The 21,472-nt window shown below is 42.5% G+C and overlaps 1 protein-coding gene across 1 annotated transcript in view; it reads left to right on the top strand.

Annotated features, from left to right (window-relative positions):
- Positions 1 to 783: 783 nt before the first annotated feature.
- Positions 784 to 21,472, top strand: part of LOC311115185 (receptor tyrosine-protein kinase erbB-4-like) — a gene marked incomplete at both ends in the record, with an annotated part of 40,045 nt that continues 19,356 nt past the window's right edge. The window contains 6 exons of the mRNA XM_084190386.1: positions 784 to 902; positions 2,339 to 2,480; positions 9,804 to 9,917; positions 10,221 to 10,347; positions 12,711 to 12,784; positions 20,267 to 20,357. Coding sequence (XP_084046512.1) covers positions 784 to 902; positions 2,339 to 2,480; positions 9,804 to 9,917; positions 10,221 to 10,347; positions 12,711 to 12,784; positions 20,267 to 20,357 — 667 coding nt within the window. The remainder of the gene's footprint in view (positions 903 to 2,338; positions 2,481 to 9,803; positions 9,918 to 10,220; positions 10,348 to 12,710; positions 12,785 to 20,266; positions 20,358 to 21,472) is intronic.

Raw genomic sequence — 21,472 nt, 5'->3', positions numbered from 1 at the left:
TAGCTCCACAGACTGGCAGGCTGTCATATGAACATCAGCCTAACTATCTAGCCTCACCTCAACTCTCTAGCTTCAGCTCTACTCTCTTAGAAAAAAAGGTGCTATCTAGAACATTAAAAGGTTATTTGGCTGTCCCCGTAGGAGAACCCTTTGAATAACTATTTTTGGTTCCAGGTAGAACCCTTTTAATTCCATGTAGAACCATTGGGGTTCAATGTAGAACCCTTTCCACAGAGGGTTCTATATGGAACCCAAAAGGGTTCTAACTTAAACCAAAAAGGGTTCTACCTAGAACCAAAAAGGGTTATCCTATGGGGACAGCCAAATAACCCTTTTGGAACCCTTTTTTCTAAGAGTGTACTCTCTAACTTCAGCTCTACTCTGTAGCCTCAGCTCAACTCTATGAGCCTGTTTCCTGGACACAGAAAGGGTGATGAAGCCTAGTCATATGGACTGAAATGCCTGGTTAATGGAGAATCCCCATTAAAAATGTATTTTTAGTCCAGGCTAGGCCTAATCTGTGTCCGGGAAACTTGCACCATGTGCACTCTCTGAAGCCCCTTGAAAGGCCAATGTGTGTTTTGTGTTTCTGACAATAAAAATGACCTGCCCAGTCTAAGCAGATTTATAAAAATATTTTCCTCTATGAAGCGTCACTTATATGGATGCTCTTTCTCTCAAGCACTCTGTTTGTGGATTTGTTTGCCTGTTTGGATTCTATTCACAGTCATGTTTCTGTAATGGGAACCTGTTATATTGTGGTCTTCTGTTGTCTATCTGCAGTGACTAAGACCGTGTGTGCTGAGCAGTGTGACGGTCGCTGTTTCGGACCCTGGGTTATTAACTGCTGCCATCGCGAGTGTGCAGGGGGATGCTCCGGACCCAAGGATACAGACTGCTTCGTAAGTACACACACACACACACACACACACACACACACACACACACACACACACACACACTTCATAAATCATAACAAAATACAAAACCCTCCTTCCAATCACCTGTTTCCTTGGTGAATATTTTCAAACCGCCAGAGAGTTTTGATTATAGACCAGCTTGTCTTTTTCTTCTTTGCTCTTCTTTTCTCTTTGTTCTTCAGTACATCATATCTTTTGTCTTATCTGTGACCTTTTGTGTGAATGTGAGGTTACTTCCATCAGGGGCTATTCATACTTCCATAGAGAAGTCGCTCCTGACACAGAATCTCCCTGTTTAATTCGTCTGAATCTCAAATGGCACCCTATTCCCTAAATAGTGAACTACTCTGGGCCTATGGTCCCTGGTCAAAAGTAGTGTTCTAAATAGGGACCATGATGGTGCTTTGTGGGAAAGATACCATTAAACAATTTTCTCCCACAATGCTTTGTGTTACCACCTGTGCTGTGCCCACTCTCCCGTCCTCTGCTCCTCGTTCCTCTCGTCTCTCTCTCTCTCATCTCTCTCTCTCTCTCTCTCTCTCTCTCTCTCTCTCTCTCATCTCTCTCTCTCTCTCTCTCTCTCTCTCTCTCTCTCTCTCTCTCTCTCTCTCTCTCTCTCTCTCTCTCTTCTCTCTCTCTCTCTCTCTCTCTCTCTCTCTCCCTTATCTAACTCGTTTCCTTATCACTTTTCCTTGATACTTCTTCGAGTTTAGTATTATGTTTCATATTGAGCTACCCGTTCTGTTTAATTAGATATTGTGAGTTCTAACTATTGATATTACACCTCTCTCTCTCTCAGTTGTGCTTCTTTAATTGCAATTGCACTTTTGTCAACCGGATTGACATTTTTCTGGCTGAAAAACAGCCTGGATTAAACTCCAATGGCACCCTGTCCCCCTTTATAGTGCATTGCCTTTGACCAGAGCCTTTGCAAAAGGAATGTGCTACGTAGGGAATACAATACGTTTGCGATGTATGCCAGGTCTAAACTTTTCCCATAATGAGTGCCGCTTAGCCATTCATCATGCTAAATATTACAATACATACCACTAGATTAGTATGGAAGGGTTTGTAATAGCGATACCAAACATGCACTCTATTACACTTATTAAGGTGCTTATCAACTGCTAATTACTCTCTAAGTCTGTGTGTGTGTTTTAGTGTGGTTGTAGTTTACGGCTACATAGCAATTAAGTGACAATGTGCTTGATTGGAGAGCATAGGGCTCCCAGTGACGGTAAGAAGCTTAATGATTGTTATTTAGCTGCATACTACTGTGAGGACTGTGTTTCCTTGACCACCCAGCACTAGTGTGTGTTTGTGTGTGTGTGTGCGTGCATGTGTGTACGTTTATCTGTGTATGCTTGTGGTGTGTGTCCGTCTGCGTGTGTCTGTGTGTATGTGTGTTTCATCCACAGGCATGCACCAACTTCAACGACAGCGGGGCGTGTGTGACCCAGTGCCCCCAACCCTTTGTATACAACCCTACCACCTTCCAGCTGGAAATCAACCCCAGAGCCAAGTACACCTATGGAGCCTTCTGTGTCAAAAAGTGCCCACGTAAGGAATGACACACACAAACACACACACACACACACACACACACACACAAACACACACACACACACACACACACACACACACACACACACACACACACACACACACACACACACACAACATACACCCATACTTCTGTGAAATAAGGGGACATGACAAATATTATTATATATTACACACACACCATACTAGGGATTGAATTTAATTGAATTTATTTAGGGTAACAGACATATACAACAAAATGTACAATGTGGACCCAGAGGATATCACTTGAAAGTATGAATTAAAACGCTTGTTGTAACTGGGATCCTGGGACTGTCCCGAGACCACTCTTCACATTTCCCGAAAAAACTAAATGACAAGACCCGGGGAATTACAATTTGTTTCCCCAATGTTGCACTAATGCAATTCCACGAAATACACAACATGCGCAGCAGCAGATTATACAAACAGGTTGTTTGAAGCCTTTAGCCTAGCGGATTTACTTCATACAAAGTCGCCATAAATTCAAAGCACACGCATAATTGACACTGCTGGACTGCACACGAGACCCGAATTGCAGTTTAGAGTTCTCACCAGAAGCAGAACTGAAAATTAGATCCCGGTCAGACCCAAGCCTTGTGAGCTGAAGCCCGAGCCCAGGCCTGGTCCGACACAGAAATTAAATGAGCCTGAACCCGAAAAAAATCCAGATTTCTAGAAAACAGTAGGCTATATTGATTTAAACTGGTGTTGAGAACAACGCGGCGGAGGCAGGCGGCGGAGTCGGGCGGAGGCGGGCGGCAGTGTAGTGAGGAGAGGAAACAAACAGCCATTGGTCCTACAAAAAGCGCAGAGAGAGGAAAACTCACCTTAGTTATGATCAACTGAATGATGAACATATTGGAATAACGTAGGCTAATGCAATTGAAGGCATTTATCACATTCTTATACTGAAACTTTCAATGTCGTATCCAACCGTTATGCTAATTTAAAGTAATAGTCATGTGTGGTCACCTAGATTATCAAATCAACACCATTTTGATTGGGACAGCGCCATCGCACTGCTTTTAGACAAGCGTTGGGGACTCGTCTAGATAAATCAATCAAACTAGATTTTTGTTTTCACTTAATCTCTGTTTGGATATTTGGTAACAATTAGGCTGGGGAAATGTTAGCCAAGTTGAAGTGAGTGCTAATGATCATCTTTATTGTAGTTTGCTCATATAGTAGCAGATTAGAACATGTTGCTATCATGTTATACAAGTGGAATTTGCTCTTCACTCTCGTAGTAGCCTGGCCTACTCCCGGCCAAAAGCCTGTGACTTGTCTGATAATCAATTAATGTGATTTTGTTTCTCTGAATCTCTGTCTGTATATTTGGTTAATTGATCTCTGGCTGGACACGTGTAAGTGGTAGCTCATTTATTTGTTCACTGATCAGAAACATTTAGCATGCAATAATATATAGCCTAAATCAAGTGTATTATGTATCTATTCACTCAAGTAGGAGCCTTAGATAGCCTTATATAGAGCCTAGGCTGTTTTCCCATCGTCCCAATCCTGACTCTTGTCTCGCATGAAAATTCCAAACTTTATTCTGTAATTCATAGGTTGCATTATCAAAGCACGTCTCGCCTGTGCATGTCAAAATACCGCTATAACTTTTCCCCCGCTTCTCTGCGCTGTCTCGTATTGCTGCCCATATGAGTAGATATGAATATTTTTTTTCAACAGAGTTGGTCCCCGTTAAGATAACTTGATATTTAAACAATTTCCTCTCTTCATCTCCCTGTTATTCATGAGCTGATCTGCTATCTGTATAATCATCAACTCGATTTTGCCAAATAGGAGATATTCTGTCATTCGTTGGACATTATCTAGCAAGCTTAGCAACTTTTCATTTGACTTTTGCTTGACTGCCGTTACAAAGTTTGTATGTTTTGACAATGCTATAGCCTACTCGGGGTGTCAAGCTAGCCTATGCCTACTGCTGAAATGCGCTGAATTAATTGAGGAACATGATAATGCTCAGAATTTATGAACACCCTGTTTCGCAATTCACAGCAATGTCATTGGTGATCAAAGTTACTCTATCATTACTAAATATCAGTTTCACTTGCTGTGAAATGTTTACATAGTGGCGCAGCCAAACCGACAATGTGGCGTAGAACCCTGGCATAGTGACCATATCTTGGTTTTAAACGCTTTAAATGGGCACTTCCAATTGTTGTGGTATTTAAAATATTAATCCCTATTCCATACAGACTATACACACATACAGTGGGGAGAACAAGTATTTGATACACTGCCGATTTTGCAGGTTTTCCTACATACAAAGCATGTAGAGGTCTGTAATTTTTATCATAGGTACACTTCAACTGTGGGAACCTCACAAAAATCCAGAAAATCACATTGTATGATTTTTAAGTAATTAATTTGCATTTTATTGCATGACATAAGTATTTGATACATCAGAAAAGCAGAACTTAATATTTGGTACAGAAACCTTTGTTTGCAATTACAGAGATCATACGTTTCCTGTAGGTCTTGACCAGGTTTGCACACACTGCAGCAGGGATTTTGGCCCACTCCTCCATACAGACCTTCTCCAGATCCTTCAGGTTTCGGGGCTGTCGCTGGGCAATACGGACTTTCAGCTCCCTCCAAAGATTTTCTATTGGGTTCAGGTCTGGAGACTGGCTAGGCCACTCCAGGACCTTGAGATGCTTCTTACGGAGCCACTCCTTAGTTGCCCTGGCTGTGTGTTTCGGGTCGTTGTCATGCTGGAAGACCCAGCCACGAACCATCTTCAATGCTCTTACTGAGGGAAGGAGGTTGTTGGCCAAGATATCGCGATACATGGCCCCATCCATCCTCTCCTCAATACGGTGCAGTCGTCCTGTCCCCTTTGCAAAAAAGCATCCCCAAAGAATGATGTTTCCACCTCCATGCTTCACGGTTGGGATGGTGTTCTTAGGGTTGTACTCATCCTTCTTCTTCCTCCAAACACGGCGAGTGGAGTTTAGACCAAAAAGCTATTTTTTTGTCTCATCAGACCACATGACCTTCTCCCATTCCTCCTCTGGATCATCCATATGGTCATTGGCAAACTTCAGACGGGCCTGGACATGTGCTGGCTTGAGCAGGGGGGCTTTGCGTGCGCTGCAGGATTTTAATCCATGACGGCGTAGTGTGTTACTAATGGTTTTCTTTGAGACTGTGGTCCCAGCTCTCTTCAGGTCATTGACCAGGTCCTGCCGTGTAGTTCTGGGCTGATCTCTCACCTTCCTCATGATCATTGATGCCCCACGAGGTGAGATCTTGCATGGAGCCCCAGACCGAGGGTGATTGACCGTCATCTTGAACTTCTTCCATTTTCTAATAATTGTGCCAACAGTTGTTGCCTTCTCACCAAGTTGCTTGCCTATCCCAGCCTTGTGCAGGTCTACAATTTTATCCCTGATGTCCTTACACAGCTCTCTGGTCTTGGCCATTGTGGAGAGGTTGGAGTCTGTTTGACTGAGTGTGTGGACAGGTGTCTTTTATACAGGTAACGAGTTCAAACAGGTGCAGTTAATACAAGTAATGAGTGGAGAACAGGAGGGCTTCTTAAAGAAAAACTAACAGGTATGTGAGAGCCGGAATTCTTACTGGTTGGTAGGTGATCAAATACTTATGTCATGCAATAAAATGCAAATGAATTACTTAAAAATCATACAATGTGATTTTCTGGATTTTTGTTTTAGATTCTGTCTCTCACAGTTAAAGTGTACCTATGATACAAATTACAGACCTCTACATGCTTTGTAAGTAGGAAAACCTGCAAAATCGGCAGTGTATCAAATACTTGTTCTCCCCACTGTACATGTTTATGTGAAATATGGGGACATTTGAAAAAACCTGCAAAATGGGAATGCACATTGAAAGTCAAAAACACCTTCGACCGTATGTACAACATACATACAGATAAAACATATACAGTATAGCATCAACAGTGACAAATAGTCTAAACGTTCATCACATACATAACAAATGCCTTGAAGATAAGCTGCTCTGTGATATTTTGAACATATTACACACACACCGACATGCACAATTATCAAGAACTTTCCTTGCCTTAGATACTGATCCTCCACAGTTCACAAGGACACCATTCAAACAGCCTAGGCCAGGGGTCAGTGTAATGCAGTGAGGGGAAAAAAGTATTTGGTCCCCTGCTGATTTTGTACGTTTGCCCACTGACAAAGAAATGATCAGTCTATCATTTTAATGGTAGGTTTATTTTTTTACAATGAGAGAAAGAATAACAAAACAAAACAAAATGTTATAAATTGATTTGCATTTTATTGAGGGAAATAAGTATTTGACCCCCTCACAATCAGAAAGATTTCTGTCTCCCAGGTGTCTTTTATACAGGTAACGAGCTGAGATTAGGAGCACACTCTTAAAGGGAGTGCTCCTAATCTCAGCTTGTTACCTGTATAAAAGACACCTGTCCACAGAAGCAATCAATCAATCAGATTCCAAACTCTCTACCATGGCCAAGACCAAAGAGCTCTCCAAGGATGTCAGGGACAAGATTGTAGACCTACACAAGGCTGGAATGGGCTACAAGACCATTGCCAAGCAGCTTGGTGAGAAGGTGACAACAGTTATAACTGTCAATCACCCTCGGCCTGGGGCTCCATGTAAGATCTCACCTCGTGGAGTTGCAATGATCATGAGAACGGTGAGGAATCATCCCAGAACTACACAGGAAGATCTTGTCAATGATCTCAAGGCAGCTGGGACCATAGTCACCAAGAAAACAATTGGTAACACACTATGCCGTGAAGGACTGAAATCCTGCAGCTCCCGCATGGTCCCCCTGCTCAAGAAAGCACATATACAGGCCCGTCTGAAGTTTGCCAATGAACATCTGAATGATTCAGAGGAGAACTGGGTGAAAGTGTTGTGGTCAAATGAGACCAAAACCGAGCTCTTTGGCATCAACACAACTCGCCGTGTTTGGAGGAGGAGGAATGCTGCCTATAACCCCAAGAACACCATCCCCACCGTCAAACATGGAGGTGGAAACATTATGCTTTGGGGGTGTTTTTCTGCTAAGGGGACAGGACAACTTCACTGCATCAAAGGGACAATGGACGGGGCCATGTACCGTCAAATCTTGGGTGAGAACCTCCTTCCCTCAGCTAGGGCATTGAAAATGGGTCGTGGATGGGTATTTCAGCATGACAATGACCCAAAACACACGGCCAAGGCAACAAAGGAGTGGCTCAAGAAGAAGCACATTAAGGTCCTGGAGTGGCCTAGCCAGTCTCCAGACCTTAATCCCATAGAAAATATGTGGAGGGAGCTGAAGGTTCGAGTTGCCAAACGTCAGCCTCGAAACCTTAATGACTTGGAGAAGATCTGCAAAGAGGAGTGGGACAAAATCTCCCCTGAGATGTATGCAAACCTGGTGGCCAACTACAAGAAACATCTGACCTCTGTGATTGCCAACAAGGGTTTTGCCACCAAGTACTAAGTCATGTTTTGCAGAAGGGTCAAATACTTATTTCCCTCATCAAAATGCAAATCAATTTATAACATTTTTGACATGCGTTTTTCTGGATTTTTTGTTGTTGTTATTCTGTCTCTCACTGTTCAAATAAACCTACCATTAAAATTATAGACTGATCATTTCTTTGTCAGTGGGCAAACGTACAAAATCAGCAAATACTTTTTTTCCCTCACTGTATATATATATATATATATATATATATATATATATATATATATATATATATATATATATATATATATATATATAGTTTTTTTGTAAAAAAGCCAGTCTGTACCTAACTATTCCCACGAAAATTTTTTAATCAAGGTATGAAATTATTTTTATTTTTAATACAATCTATTTTTGGGCTTAGTTGTGGTCAATTTGCAGTGTACAAATTATTAGAATTATGTTCCGCCCCCCCCCCGACTATCCACCTGCGGCTGATTCTAGATGTCTACCCCTGGCATTTCCTCTCCTCTCCTGGGGCGTGTGCCTGGCACTCTACTAGGCACTCTGCAAGGAGCTCTGGCTCCTATCAGGAAGAGAGAGAGAGGGGTGTGCTGCCTCTGATGCATCCCACTTCTGATGAAGGACCACATGGATCAGACTCATTAGGGCACACCGTTGCAAACGTTTTGCAACAACAAAAACAAGAGTTTTGTTATTGGACCAGTTCAGGTAGTCCCTCCCCATTTCGGTCTGTTTTCTTCTTTTTGGTGTTTAGTGATGATTACAACCCAGGCTCTTTTATTTCCTGGGCTGCCACAAGGACCCCTGATGAGGTACCTGTAATTTAGGTGTCCATCTACATGCCTGAGTCTGTGAGAAAAGCAATCATTGGTCTCCTAAACTCTCAATCATTTGATGTGTATTTCTATCCCTAAACTCCTTCCTCAGTTCAGACTATCAGATATTATACCAGCAGGGCCAAAGCAGTAGGGAGAACAATACAACAATATAAAACATAAAGAGGACAAGGAACATGTTTAATCACAGGAGTCATCTTCAGGAGCACAACAGCAGTAGCCACGTTCCACTGCTATTCACTGCATTCAAGTCACACAACAATCATTCATTTATTTATATTAAAGGGTGTCTGCACTTCCTGATTTGGCCTCATTTTTCATCAATGCTCATTAAGAAATGCAGGCAGTCATTAACTGAAGGCAAAAGAGAGTTGTCTTGGGTTTTGATGTGGGTGTTTCTTGGGTGTGTCTTTGCCATTCAATCACAACAAACAAGGACAGTAGATAACATTATTGAATGCAAGCTGGCAACATGCATCAAACATGTCATCAGGTTTACATGATATGCTAGCAGGGATCAAACCTGTTTACAAAGCAAACTCACCCAGTCTTTTCCCAGAAAACACGGTGCCACCATGTGTTATTAGCAAAAGGGGGCATGATTTGTTGAAATAATTGTAATCCAAAACAAACCCTCAAGTAAGTCATGATGCAGTCACTTACAAAACTTCATTTTGGATGAGACTGACTTTTTGACCAATATTATTCTATTAACACTTTGTAGTTAATTTTGACACTAGAATGAATGATTTTGACTCTTATCGATGCCACATAGGCTGTTTAAAACCTGAGAAGTTGGTTCTAAGGGGCAGTTGACCTTTAAACCTCAATGGCACTCAGTCATACTGTAGTCGTTTTCCCTTCCCTTCACTGTTCTCATGCAACCTGTTCCTACCACAGATTACATCCTTAACATGTTTCCCAGTGGGTACTGCCTTGGAATTGCTCTGACACATATTATGTTTAACTCTATGTTTGCTGTTCCAGATAACTTTGTGGTGGACCACAGCTCCTGTGTGAGGGCTTGTCCCAGCAACAAGATGGAGGTGGAGCAGAATCGCATCAAGATGTGCATCGCCTGCACTGACATCTGTCCTAAAGGTATCCTAATCCTGCACTGTCCTGGACCGTATCCCCCTGTCATTCACATCCAGTTTATTCATCTGGATGATTGGATGTAGTTTTGGTTGAGCTGTGGTTATGTTGTGGTTGACTATCGCTTACCCACTGCTCCAACTTCTGTGTGTCTTCTTGTGACTGTCTGTTCCATGTGAGTGTATGCATATGTATTTCGAAGTGATTGGGATAAAGCCAGAACACACATTTCCGTATAACATTTTTGGATATTTGACCAAGTAATAACCTTCTTCTCCTTTTTCATCTTCATCTCCTTGTCTGTTTTAGCCTGTGACGGTATAGGTACAGCCAGTCTGCAGTCAGCCCAGACCGTGGACTCCAGCAACATAGACAAGTTCACCAACTGTACCAAGATCAATGGAAACCTGGTCTTCCTCATCACTGGCATTAAAGGGTGAGAGCAGAACACACACTCACCAACACACACTCACACGCACACTCACCAACATACACGCACACACACATACACACACACACACACGCACACACACACACACACACACACACACACACACACACACACACACACACACACACACAAACGCACACACACACACACACACGCACACACACACACACACACACACACACACACACACACACACACACACACACACACACACACACACACATGCACACACACACACCCACCAGGTACCTTCTGTTCCCAACCACACAACACACTCTCGGATCAGTGTTCCATGTATTTGTATTTTATTATGGATCCCCAGTAGCTACTCTTCCTGGGGTCCAAACACATTAAGACACGTACATTACACATAAAACAAAAGATAAAACAGTACATCATATAACACTGTAACACCACCACATATCCACAACACAAAATGTATGATACCAACATGCAACAATATCACAATGTATGTGTGTGTAGAGTGTGTGTGCTAGCGCCCGTGTGCGTATGCGTGTGTATGTACCTGTGTTTGTGTCTCTTCACAGTCCCCGTGGTTCCATAAGGTGTATTTTTATATGTTATCTGTTTTATCATGTCTCGACACAAAAGCCATGGCGCTTGTAAAATAAACTGAAAGCTTAATTGCCAAATTGACTGAATTGAAATGGAACTGCCCTTTCATTATTTTGACCTCCCAACATTATAATTGGAAGAGGAAGTGTAAACTCTAACATTGGGGGGGGGGGGGGGTACTAAGCAAACATATGGAATTGTTTTAAGATTGTCATAGAATGGATCATTATGAAATTTGATTTTGAATTTTAAGACCCCTTTAGGTATCCCCAAAAATATTAACAGATTATTTGTTCAAATATTGAATTTTGCCTTTACTACTATAGCCCATAGAAATGCATTGAATAACACATTCATAAATGGCAAAAAATAATAAATCATAAGAAATAAGGTTTTGAAGTGTCTCCTATATAGTTTTTCTTTTTTTGGACATATATTTAATCCCGTATTTTTGTTGGCACAAAAATACCTCCATACTTCCAATCGTTTGTATGGGTTACCTTCAGAAGAGTCCCGTGACGCTACAGACAGAAGTTGGGCAAAACGCTACAGAGTCATAGAGCAAAACAGAGAACACCATCGTGTTCGTGAGAGACTACCCTTTCCATAGAGTGGTCATAATAGTTTGTAGGCCAAACCGTTCGGACGCTACATACGTTTTCACGAGAAGACTCCAGAGTGGCGCAGCGGTCTAAGGCACTGCATCGCAGTGCTTGGGGCGTCACTACAGACCCCCTGGTTCGATTCCAGGCTTTATCACAACCGGCCGTGATTGGGAGTCTCATAGGGCGGCGCACAATTGGCCCAGCGTTGGCCAGTGTAGGCCGTCATTGTAAATAAGAATTTGTTCTTAACTGACTTGCCTAGTTAAATAAAGGTAAAAAATAAAAAAATATCAATTTTCTAAATCTCTCATGGTCTGAAACAGCGCTGTAGCTCGGCCACTTCCTTCCACCACAGATGTGTAAGGTCGACATTGGCAGACGTGGTGGTATCTGATATCTATAGCTTAAACAGACAGATTTTGATGGGGATTTTTTTATTATGTTATTTAGATTGACACACGGGTACGTCAATAGACTGTTAAGGATTAGCTAGAAAGGTAACTCCAAAAACATTTTTGCTAAGAGCTGCTGTTTAGCTGGTTAAACAAAGGTGTGTTGGCAGCCATGTGTTGGCAGAAATTAATGTCCAAGTCAAGAAAGCTTACCAGCAGCCAGCGGCACTTGCCACACTGATAGCCTATTCGCGGGTGCTTTTTCAAAGCCCATGTCAGATACTCCAGTTAGTGTCATTGGCTCCAATGAGTATACTTTGCTCAATATTAGGAGTAGAAATATGAGGTTGACATAATTAGAAAGAAAATATTATCCTCTTTTCAAAATGTGTTTATTATATTGTCGCGGACCCCCTGCAGTACCTCCAGGAGCCAACGACCCCCGGTTGAATACCCCTGCTCTAGACAGCTCACCTCCCTGCAATATGAGAGAAATAGTGGTTATGTGGGTGACGTGACCGCTTTCTGTTCCTAATTTCTTTGTCTCTTTCACTTTGTTTCTCTCTCTCTCATTCTCTCTCTCTCTCTCTCTCTCTCTCTCTCTCTCTCTCTCTCTCTCTCTCTCTCTCTCTCTCTCTCTCTCTCTCTCTCTCTCTCTCTCTCTCTCTCTCTCTCTCTCTCTTGCTCTTCCCTCTCTCTCTCTCTTGCTCTTCCCTCTCTCTCTCTCTTGCTCTTCCCTCTCTCTCTCTCTTCCCTCTCCCCCCAACCCTTACAGGGATGTGTACCACAACATTAGAGCTTTGGATCCAGAGAAGCTGAATGTATTCCGGACTGTTAGGGAGATCACAGGTGAGAGACATTATAATTGTATTTAAGTCAGTTAAGAACAGAGATCCAATTTCTGATACCATGTCATTCATTAACTGACCAGGTGAATCCAGGTGAAAGCTATGATCCCTTATTGATGTCGTGTTAAATCCACTTCAATCAGTGTAGATGAAGGGGAGGAGACAGGTTAAAGAATGATTTTTAAGCCTTGAGACTATTGAGACATGGATTGTGTATGTATGCTATTCAGTGGGTTAATGGGCAAGACAAAAGATTTACAGTGGCTTGCGAAAGTATTCACCCCCTGTTACGTGAATTATTTAACAACCTATTTCAGTGTCTCTGTGCGTCTCCCAAAAGGTTGTAAGTCTTTTGGGATTTAAATAACGGACAGAGTTCCGATCTGCATAGTCAGAGATCTTTATTCATTGAGAATTTTTTTAAAAATGGTGGTACAATCCTTTTATACACATAAGTCATACGAAAAATCCTAACACCCCCCCCTTAGGTGGCCTGTATTTTTCCACTATACACATCTTGTAAGCACACACACACCTCGGCTCAGCTCATGTTTTCCTCTGCTCTCCTGACCATCACTGTTCTTATCTTTTCCCACTCCTTGCTCGGCCAGGTGCAGATATCGCATCCTCCCTAAATTGGGAGGCCCCTTTATCTTGGTTTAGACAGTTCTCCATTGTTGTCTGGTCTAACTCTTACTCACATTGCTAAATAGTAGCTCAATGGTAGCTTACTGGTCCTACACTCACACATTTCTAACACATTATACACAGTTTCAGGGTGTAATAATTAGTCATTAATAATTAATCTATCACCCCCCATGGCATTTTTCCTATTTTGTTGCCTTACAACCTGGAATGAACATTGACTTTTTTGTTTTTTTGATTTACACAACATGCCTACCACTTTGAAGATGCAAAATATTTTTTATTGTGAAACAAACAAGAAATAAGACAAGAAAAACAGAGAACTTGAGCGTGCATTGAAGAAATTACAGCTGCAAGTCTCTTGGGGTATGTCTCTATAAGCTTGGCACATCTAGCTACTGGGATTTTGCCCGTTCTTCAAGGCAAAACTGCTCCAGCTCCTCCATCCTGTGGATGTATTTCAAGGCCTACCTTCAAACTCAGTGCCTCTTTGCTTGACATCATGGGAAAATACAAAGAAATCAGCCAAGACCTCAGAAAAAATGATGTAGACCTCAACAAGTCTGGTTCATCCTTGGGAGCAATTTCCAAACGCCTGAAGGTACCACGTTCATCTGTACAAACAATAGTATGCAAGTATAAACACCATGGGACCACGCAGCCATCATACCGCTCAGGAAGGAGACGAAGGACGTTGTGAAGATGCTGGAGGAAACAGGTACAAAAGTATCTATATCCACAGTAAAATGAGTCCTATATCAACATTACCTAAAAGGCCGCTCAGCAAGGAAGAAGCCCCTGCTCCAAAACCGCCATAAAAAAGCCAGAGTACGGTTTGCATCTGCACATGGATACAAATATCGTACTTTTTGGAGAAATATCCTCTGGTCTGATTAAACAAAAATAGATCTGTTTGGCCATAATGACCATCGTTATGGTTGGAGGAAAAAGGGGTTGGCTTGCAAACTGAAGAACACCATCCCAACCGTGAACCACGGGGGTGGCAGCATCATGCTGTGGGGGTGCTTTACTGCAGGAGGTACTGGTGCACTTCACAAAATAGATGGCATCATGAGGAAGGAAAATTATGTGGATATATTGAAGCAACATCTCAAGACATCAGTCAGGAAGTTAAAGCTTGGACGCAAATGGGTCTTCCAAATGGACAATGACAAAGTGAAAGAGAGTTGTGGCAAAATGGCTTAAGGACAACAAAGCCAAGGTATTGGAGTGGCCATCACAAAGCCCTGACCTCAATCCTATAGAACATTTGTGGGCAGAACTGAAAAAGCGTGTGCGAGCAAGGAGGCCTACAAACCTGACTCAATTACACCAGCTCTGTCAGGAGGAATGTGCCAATTATTCACCCAACTTATTGTGGGAAGCTTGTGGAAAGCTACCCGAAACGTTTGATCCAAGTTAAACAATTTAAAGGCAATACTACCAAATACTAATTGAGTGTATGTAAACTTCTGACCCACTGGGAACGTGATGAAAGAAATAAAAGCTGAAATAAATAATTCTCTCTACTATTATTCTGACATTTCACATTCTGAAAATAAAGTGGTTATCCTAACTGACCTAAGACAGGGAATTTAAGTGAGTTTAAGTGTATTTGGCTAAGGTGTATGTAAACTTCCAACTTCAACTGTATGCATGCACCACCTTTCCATTATTTTTTGAATTTTTTGAAACACGTTATTTTTTTCATTTCACTTCAACAGTTTGTGTGTATGTCCATTACATGAAATCCAAATAAAAATCAATTTAAATTACAGGTTGTAATGCAACAAAATAGGAAAAACGCCAAGGGGGATGAATACTTGTGGGAGGCATTGGAGTCAACAAGGGCCAGCATCCCTGTGGAACTCTATCGACCTCTTGTAGAGTCCATGCCCCAACGAATTGAGGCTTTTCTGAGGGCAAAAGGGGGGTTGCAACTCAATATTAGGAAGGTGTTCCTAATGTTTGGTATGCTCAGTGTATATACAGTGGGGGAAAAAAGTATTTAGTCAGCCACCAATTGTGTAATTTTCATCATAGGTACAAGTCAACTATGACAGACAAAATGAGATTTTTTTTTCTCAGAAAATCACATTGTAGGATTTTTAATGAATTTATTTGCAAATTATGGTTGAAAATAAGTATTTGGTCAATTACAAAAGTTTCTCAATACTTTGTTATATACCCTTTGTTGGCAATGACACAGGTCAAACGTTTTCTGTATGTCTTCACAAGGTTTTCACACACTGTTGCTGGTATTTTGGCCCATTCCTCCATGCAGATCTCCTCTAGAGCAGTGATGTTTTGGGGCTGTCGCTGGGCAACACAGACTTTCAACTCCCTCCAAAGATTTTCTATGGGGTTGAGATCTGGAGACTGGCTAGGCCACTCCAGGACCTTGAAATGCTTCTTACGAAGCCACTCCTTCGTTGCCCGGGCGGTGTGTTTGGGATCATTGTCATGCTGAAAGACCCAGCCACGTTTCATCTTCAATGCCCTTGCTGATGGAAGGAGGTTTTCACTCAAAATCTCACGATACATGGCCCCATTCATTATTTCCTTTACACGGATCAGTCATCCTGGTCCCTTTGCAGAAAAACAGCCCCAAAGCATGATGTTTCCACCCCCATGCTTCACAGTAGGTATGGTGTTCTTTGGATGCAACTTAGCATTCTTTGTCCTCCAAACACGACGATTTGAGTTTTTACCAAAAAGTTATATTTTGGTTTCATCTGACCATATGACATTCTCCCAATCCTCTTCTGGATCATCCAAATGCACTCTAGCAAACTTCAGACGGGTCTGGACATGTACTGGCTTAAGCAGGGGGACACGTCTGGCACTGCAGGATTTGAGTCCCTGGCGGCGTAGTGTGTTACTGATGGTAGGCTTTGTTACTTTGGTCCCAGCTCTCTGCAGGTCATTCACTAGGTCCCCCCGTGTGGTTCTGGGATTTTTGCTCACCGTTCTTGTGATCATTTTGACCCTAAGGGGTGAGATCTTGCGTGGAGCCCCAGATCGAGGGAGATTATCAGTGGTCTTGTATGTCTTCCATTTCCTAATAATTGCTCCCACAGTTGATTTCTTCAAACCAAGCTGCTTACCTATTGCAGATTCAGTCTTCCCAGCCTGGTGCAGGTCTACAGGTCTACAGGTCTACAATTTTGTTTCTGGTGTCCTTTGACAGCTCTTTGGTCTTGGCCATAGTGGAGTTTGGAGTGTGACTGTTTGAGGTTGTGGACAGGTGTCTTTTATACTGATAACAAGTTCAAACAGGTGCCATTAATACAGGTAACGAGTGGAGGACAGAGGAGCCTTTTAAAGAAGAAGTTACAGGTCTGTGAGAGCCAGAAATCTTGCTTGTTTGTAGGTGACCAAATACTTATTTTCCACCATAATTTGCAAATAAATTCATAAAAAATCCTTCAATGTGATTTTCTGGATTTTTTTTTCTCTATTTGTCTGTCATAGTTGACGTGTACCTATGATGAAAATGACAGGCCTCTCTCATCTTTTTAAGTGGGAGAACTTGCACAATTGGTGGCTGACTAAATAATGTTTTCCCCCACTGTATATATAATATATGGTGTAATGTTTCAGAGAAAGTAGGCCTAAATGTAGGCCTACTGTAGAAATCCCCCTGTCCGTGCATCTTGAAATTATTCTGTTTTACTTTGTTTTGCCCTCATCAAATGTGCATGGTGTCCCCTCTCTTACAATTTGACTCAGTATATAGGGGTCTTGTGTGTGTTTGCTGGTGCCCACCAGATACCATACACCAAAAACAGGCTGAAAGAGTATGATGAATATGTGATAAGGGTCTCTCTGTCTCTTCCATCTCTTCCCTCTCCCATGGGGAGCTAGAACTCCCAGTTTCACAGCTCTATAGTTTCACACGGAGCATGAAGGGGGTCCGTAGTGTGTGTGCATGTGTGCGTGCATGAGTGTGTGTGTGTGTGTGTGAATTCATGTAGAGTGAATCCCCCTTCCCCTTTCCCCTCCTCCTCCCCTCCTTTCCTCCACCACACCTCCCACACCTCATCCCTTCGTTCCTGTGACAGGAGGTGAGCTGGTACAGCCAATGTGTGCCTCCCAAATGGCACACCATTCTCTATACAGTGCACTACTAAATAGGGAATAGGCTGTCATTTGGGACACAACCCTGTAGACCCATGGCAAGGCATGCATGACACCCCTTGTCACCCCTGTCACCTCTAAGAGCTGTCAGTGACATGACTCCGTCACACACACACACACACACACACACACACACACACACACATACAGGCATCGATGTACACAAACACACACACACACACACACACACACACACACACGCACACCCGTCATCCCTTCTGCTCTGACCAAGGGTTTACAATCTCTGAATTCTATAGCTCTCAGATGACACTCAGTGTAGGCTACAATCTCACCCTACATCTCTTCTCCTGCCAAGTGTTCTTCTAAAACACAGACCCTTGTTTTTTTCTCCTTCCATGAGGTCAGAGCAGGCTTATCCAAACAGTACGGTCGGTGGGCCATCCACTGAAGCAATTTAGCATAAGTGAGGTTCCCAGTGCAAGGCTTTGACTGTAATCATCGGCGCTTTAAAACTCTTAACCCTTGATCTGGTGCCTGTGGCCCTCCTCTCTGTCAGGCAATACTGGGTAATTTGCCTTTCGCATGGATGTGCCAGTAATGTGGCACTCAGTGAACCTAAACCCCCACTCTACTCTAGCAGCTCTAGCCTGCTCAGCTACTGACTCCATCCTTTCAGCAGTTGTTTACTGCCCACTGCCGAGAGAGAGAGAGAGAGAGAGAGAGAGAGAGAGAGAGAGAGAGAGAGAGAGAGAGAGAGAGAGAGAGAGAGAGAGAGAGAGAGAGAGAGAGAGAGAGAGAGAGAGAGAGAGAGAGAGAGAGAGAGAGAGAGAGAGAGAGAGAGAGAGAGAGAGAATAAGCTGAGGAGATATACAACGGACAATGTAGAATATAGAATAAGGAGAACACCCACAGTGAGACCAGAACTCCCTGCACAGTACAGCACATTTAAATAGATATGCTGAGTGTTTTACCTGTTGACTAATGGCTAGTGGTTAAGTGATTTGTACCAATAACCAAAAGGTCACTGGTTTGAATCCCCGAGCTGGCAAGGTGGAAGAATCTGCCGTTCTGCCCTTGAGCAAGGCAGTAAACCCCCAACAACAACTGCTCCCTGGGAACTGATAATGTGGACGTCGATTAAAGCAGCCCCCCACACCTCTCTGATTCAGAGGGGTTGGGTTAAATGCAGAAGACACATTTTGGTTGAATGCATTCAGTTGTGCAACTGTCTAGGTATCCTATTGCTGCTGTTAGTGTAAAGCTGTTAGCCCAGGAAGGAAGACAGGTACTTGTTAGCACCATTAGCAAGATGAAGCAATGAAGCGTCCTGCCCACCTCTCCTCTCCCGTTCTCCACCTCTCCTATCTCTCTTACTCTACACCTCTCCTTCCCACCTCTCATCTCCCCATCTACCACCTCTCCTCTCTATGAAAAACAAACATATTCCTCTTGAGGAAAGATCATCGGACAGGTGGAGAGAGGGAGAGAGAAAGAGAGAGAGAGAAAGAGAGAAAGAAAGAGAGTGATAGAGAGAGAGAGAGAGAGAGAGAGAGAGAGAGAGAGAGAGAGAGAGAGAGAGAGAGAGAGAGCGATGAGAGAGGTGTGAGAGAGGCTTGTCGTTGCTTCCCGCGATTTTGTCATTAAGGCAATTACTGTCATCAGACACTAGCCCTGACGACTCTGATAGGAGCTAATCGTTGCCATTTTATGTTGGAGGTTGTATTCAAGAATGCTAATGGCATGGAAAGCAGGTTGTGATGCATTTAATTTGTATACATTTGATTGAGGTTCAACTTATAATCGGCTAGTCTGAATAGGGTGTCTGTATAGTAATTATCGATAACTTTACTCGTATCTGGCACTGAGCTAGATAGACCCACTGGCTGCGTCCGAAATGACACCCTATTCCCTAGATAGTGCATTACTTTTGACCAAAGCCCTATGGGCCCTGGTCAAAAGTTGTGTGCTTTATAGTAAATAGGGTACCATTTCAGACGTAGCCAGTAGCTCACCCAGGAGAGAAACAGGAGTGATGCCGGTAGAATGATAAAGGCAGACTTGAAGGTTATCTCTCTCTTGTCAACAAGTTATAAACAAGGTTATTTTAGGAACTCATCTCACATCATCAGACTGGGAGATTCATCAGGGATATGAACACATGTTGATATGAGCCTTATACCTTTCATTAGATCCTCTCATATCGCTTACCAGCGTAATGAATTTGTTTAAAGCCAATCAAAATATCAGTTATGTAACTATTATGTAATGTATCCCTGTAAATATGCCGCCGTCTGGAGTTTTCAATGTTAAAGTAATTTTGTGTTAACCTTGGTCCTCATAACTTTCCAGCCCCTTTCCTCTCTCCTATCTTCTCTTTTCTCATCTCCTCTCCTTTTCTCTCCTCTCCTCATCTCTTCATCTGTCCATTCTGTTTGTCCTCTACTGGCTGGAATGAGATTTCACCCCTCATCTCTAAATATTTAATTTATTTTATCCATTATTACATTTTCTAAATGATCCATGGTCATCAGCTCAGCAACTCATTCAACCTGCTAAATGATTTAATGCCCAGAGGCAGATACAGGAAATGCCAAAATATGTACAGTATATATCTTCATGGTCATATATTTGACATGTTTCACTAATGTGAGTTAGGAATTTCTGTGGATCTGGTAATACATCACAGATATATGATGTAATTTGATTGGCTGTGATGTGATTGGTTGTGTCCCTGTAGGTTTCCTGAACATCCAGTCGTGGCCAGAGAACATGACAGACCTGAGTGTCTTCTCCAATCTGGCAACCATAGGAGGCAGAGCTCTCTACAGGTAAGAACCTACAGTACAGTACTACACTACATTACTACAGTGTATTAGTACAGTACATTACTACACTACATTACTACAGTATGTTAGTACACCACGTTTCTACAGTACATTAGTACAGTACATTACTACAGTACATTAATACAGTACATTATTATAGTACATTACTACAGTACAGACCTGAGGATCTGGCAACCATAGGATGGAGAGCACTGTACAGGTAGGTCTGGAACCACATAATAAAATAGACCACTGTCTATATTGTATCTTTATGCCTGGAGCTCAATTGAGAGAGGTGAATAGGGAAGAGCAATGGGCCAAGCATGGAGCCCTGGGGAACACCTCTCACACGTACTCTACAGTACATCATTACTGTACCATACTTTGAGGTGGGTTAAGAATGTAGCACTATTTTAACAGGAGCTAGTGTTTTACCATTAGGTTGTGTACAGTCAGTCTGGCATCTAAGAATGACTATAATGTTGCTGTTCCTTTGAGATCCCATCAGAACAACCCCATAGATATCCAACTGGGTATACTGTAAATTTTGATAGATGGAATGTCGTCGCAATTGATCTTGTAACATGCCAGAGCTTCTCCATGACTCCCATACCCTGATCTGTTAGCACTATGACATCCATTATCCATTGTCATGCATGTAGGCAGACCCTAAGCTCAGAATGTAAATGACACATGTACGCAGATACACATGCACACACAAACAAACACACACACACACACACACACACACACACACACACACACACACACACACACACACACACACACACACACACAGGGGCAGACACAAAAACACATACACACAGACACATGTGAATGTACATACACACACACACACACACGCACACACACACACACCCCCCTTGGGAATACTGCACTATCATCACACCAAGAACAGCAGTCTAGTGGAGAGCCTGCAGATCCATCACAGCAGATTCACTGTGGGTGGAGAACCATTAGGATAGGTGATGATTTGCTTTGGTGACATTAACTAACTAGCTAGCAGTTCCTTTTCAAGATATTACTGCAATTAACATCATTATACTCTATTAGTGCTTCCATTAGACATATCAGCACGTTAGCAAGCAGAGAGAGTG

The sequence above is a fragment of the Coregonus lavaretus genome, assembly GCF_964263955.1.
Source record: "Coregonus lavaretus genome assembly, contig: HAP1_SCAFFOLD_3677, whole genome shotgun sequence".
Lineage (NCBI taxonomy): Eukaryota > Metazoa > Chordata > Actinopteri > Salmoniformes > Salmonidae > Coregonus > Coregonus lavaretus.
The sequence above is the reverse complement of the archived record's forward strand: the minus strand, read 5'-3'. Positions and strand labels throughout refer to the sequence as shown.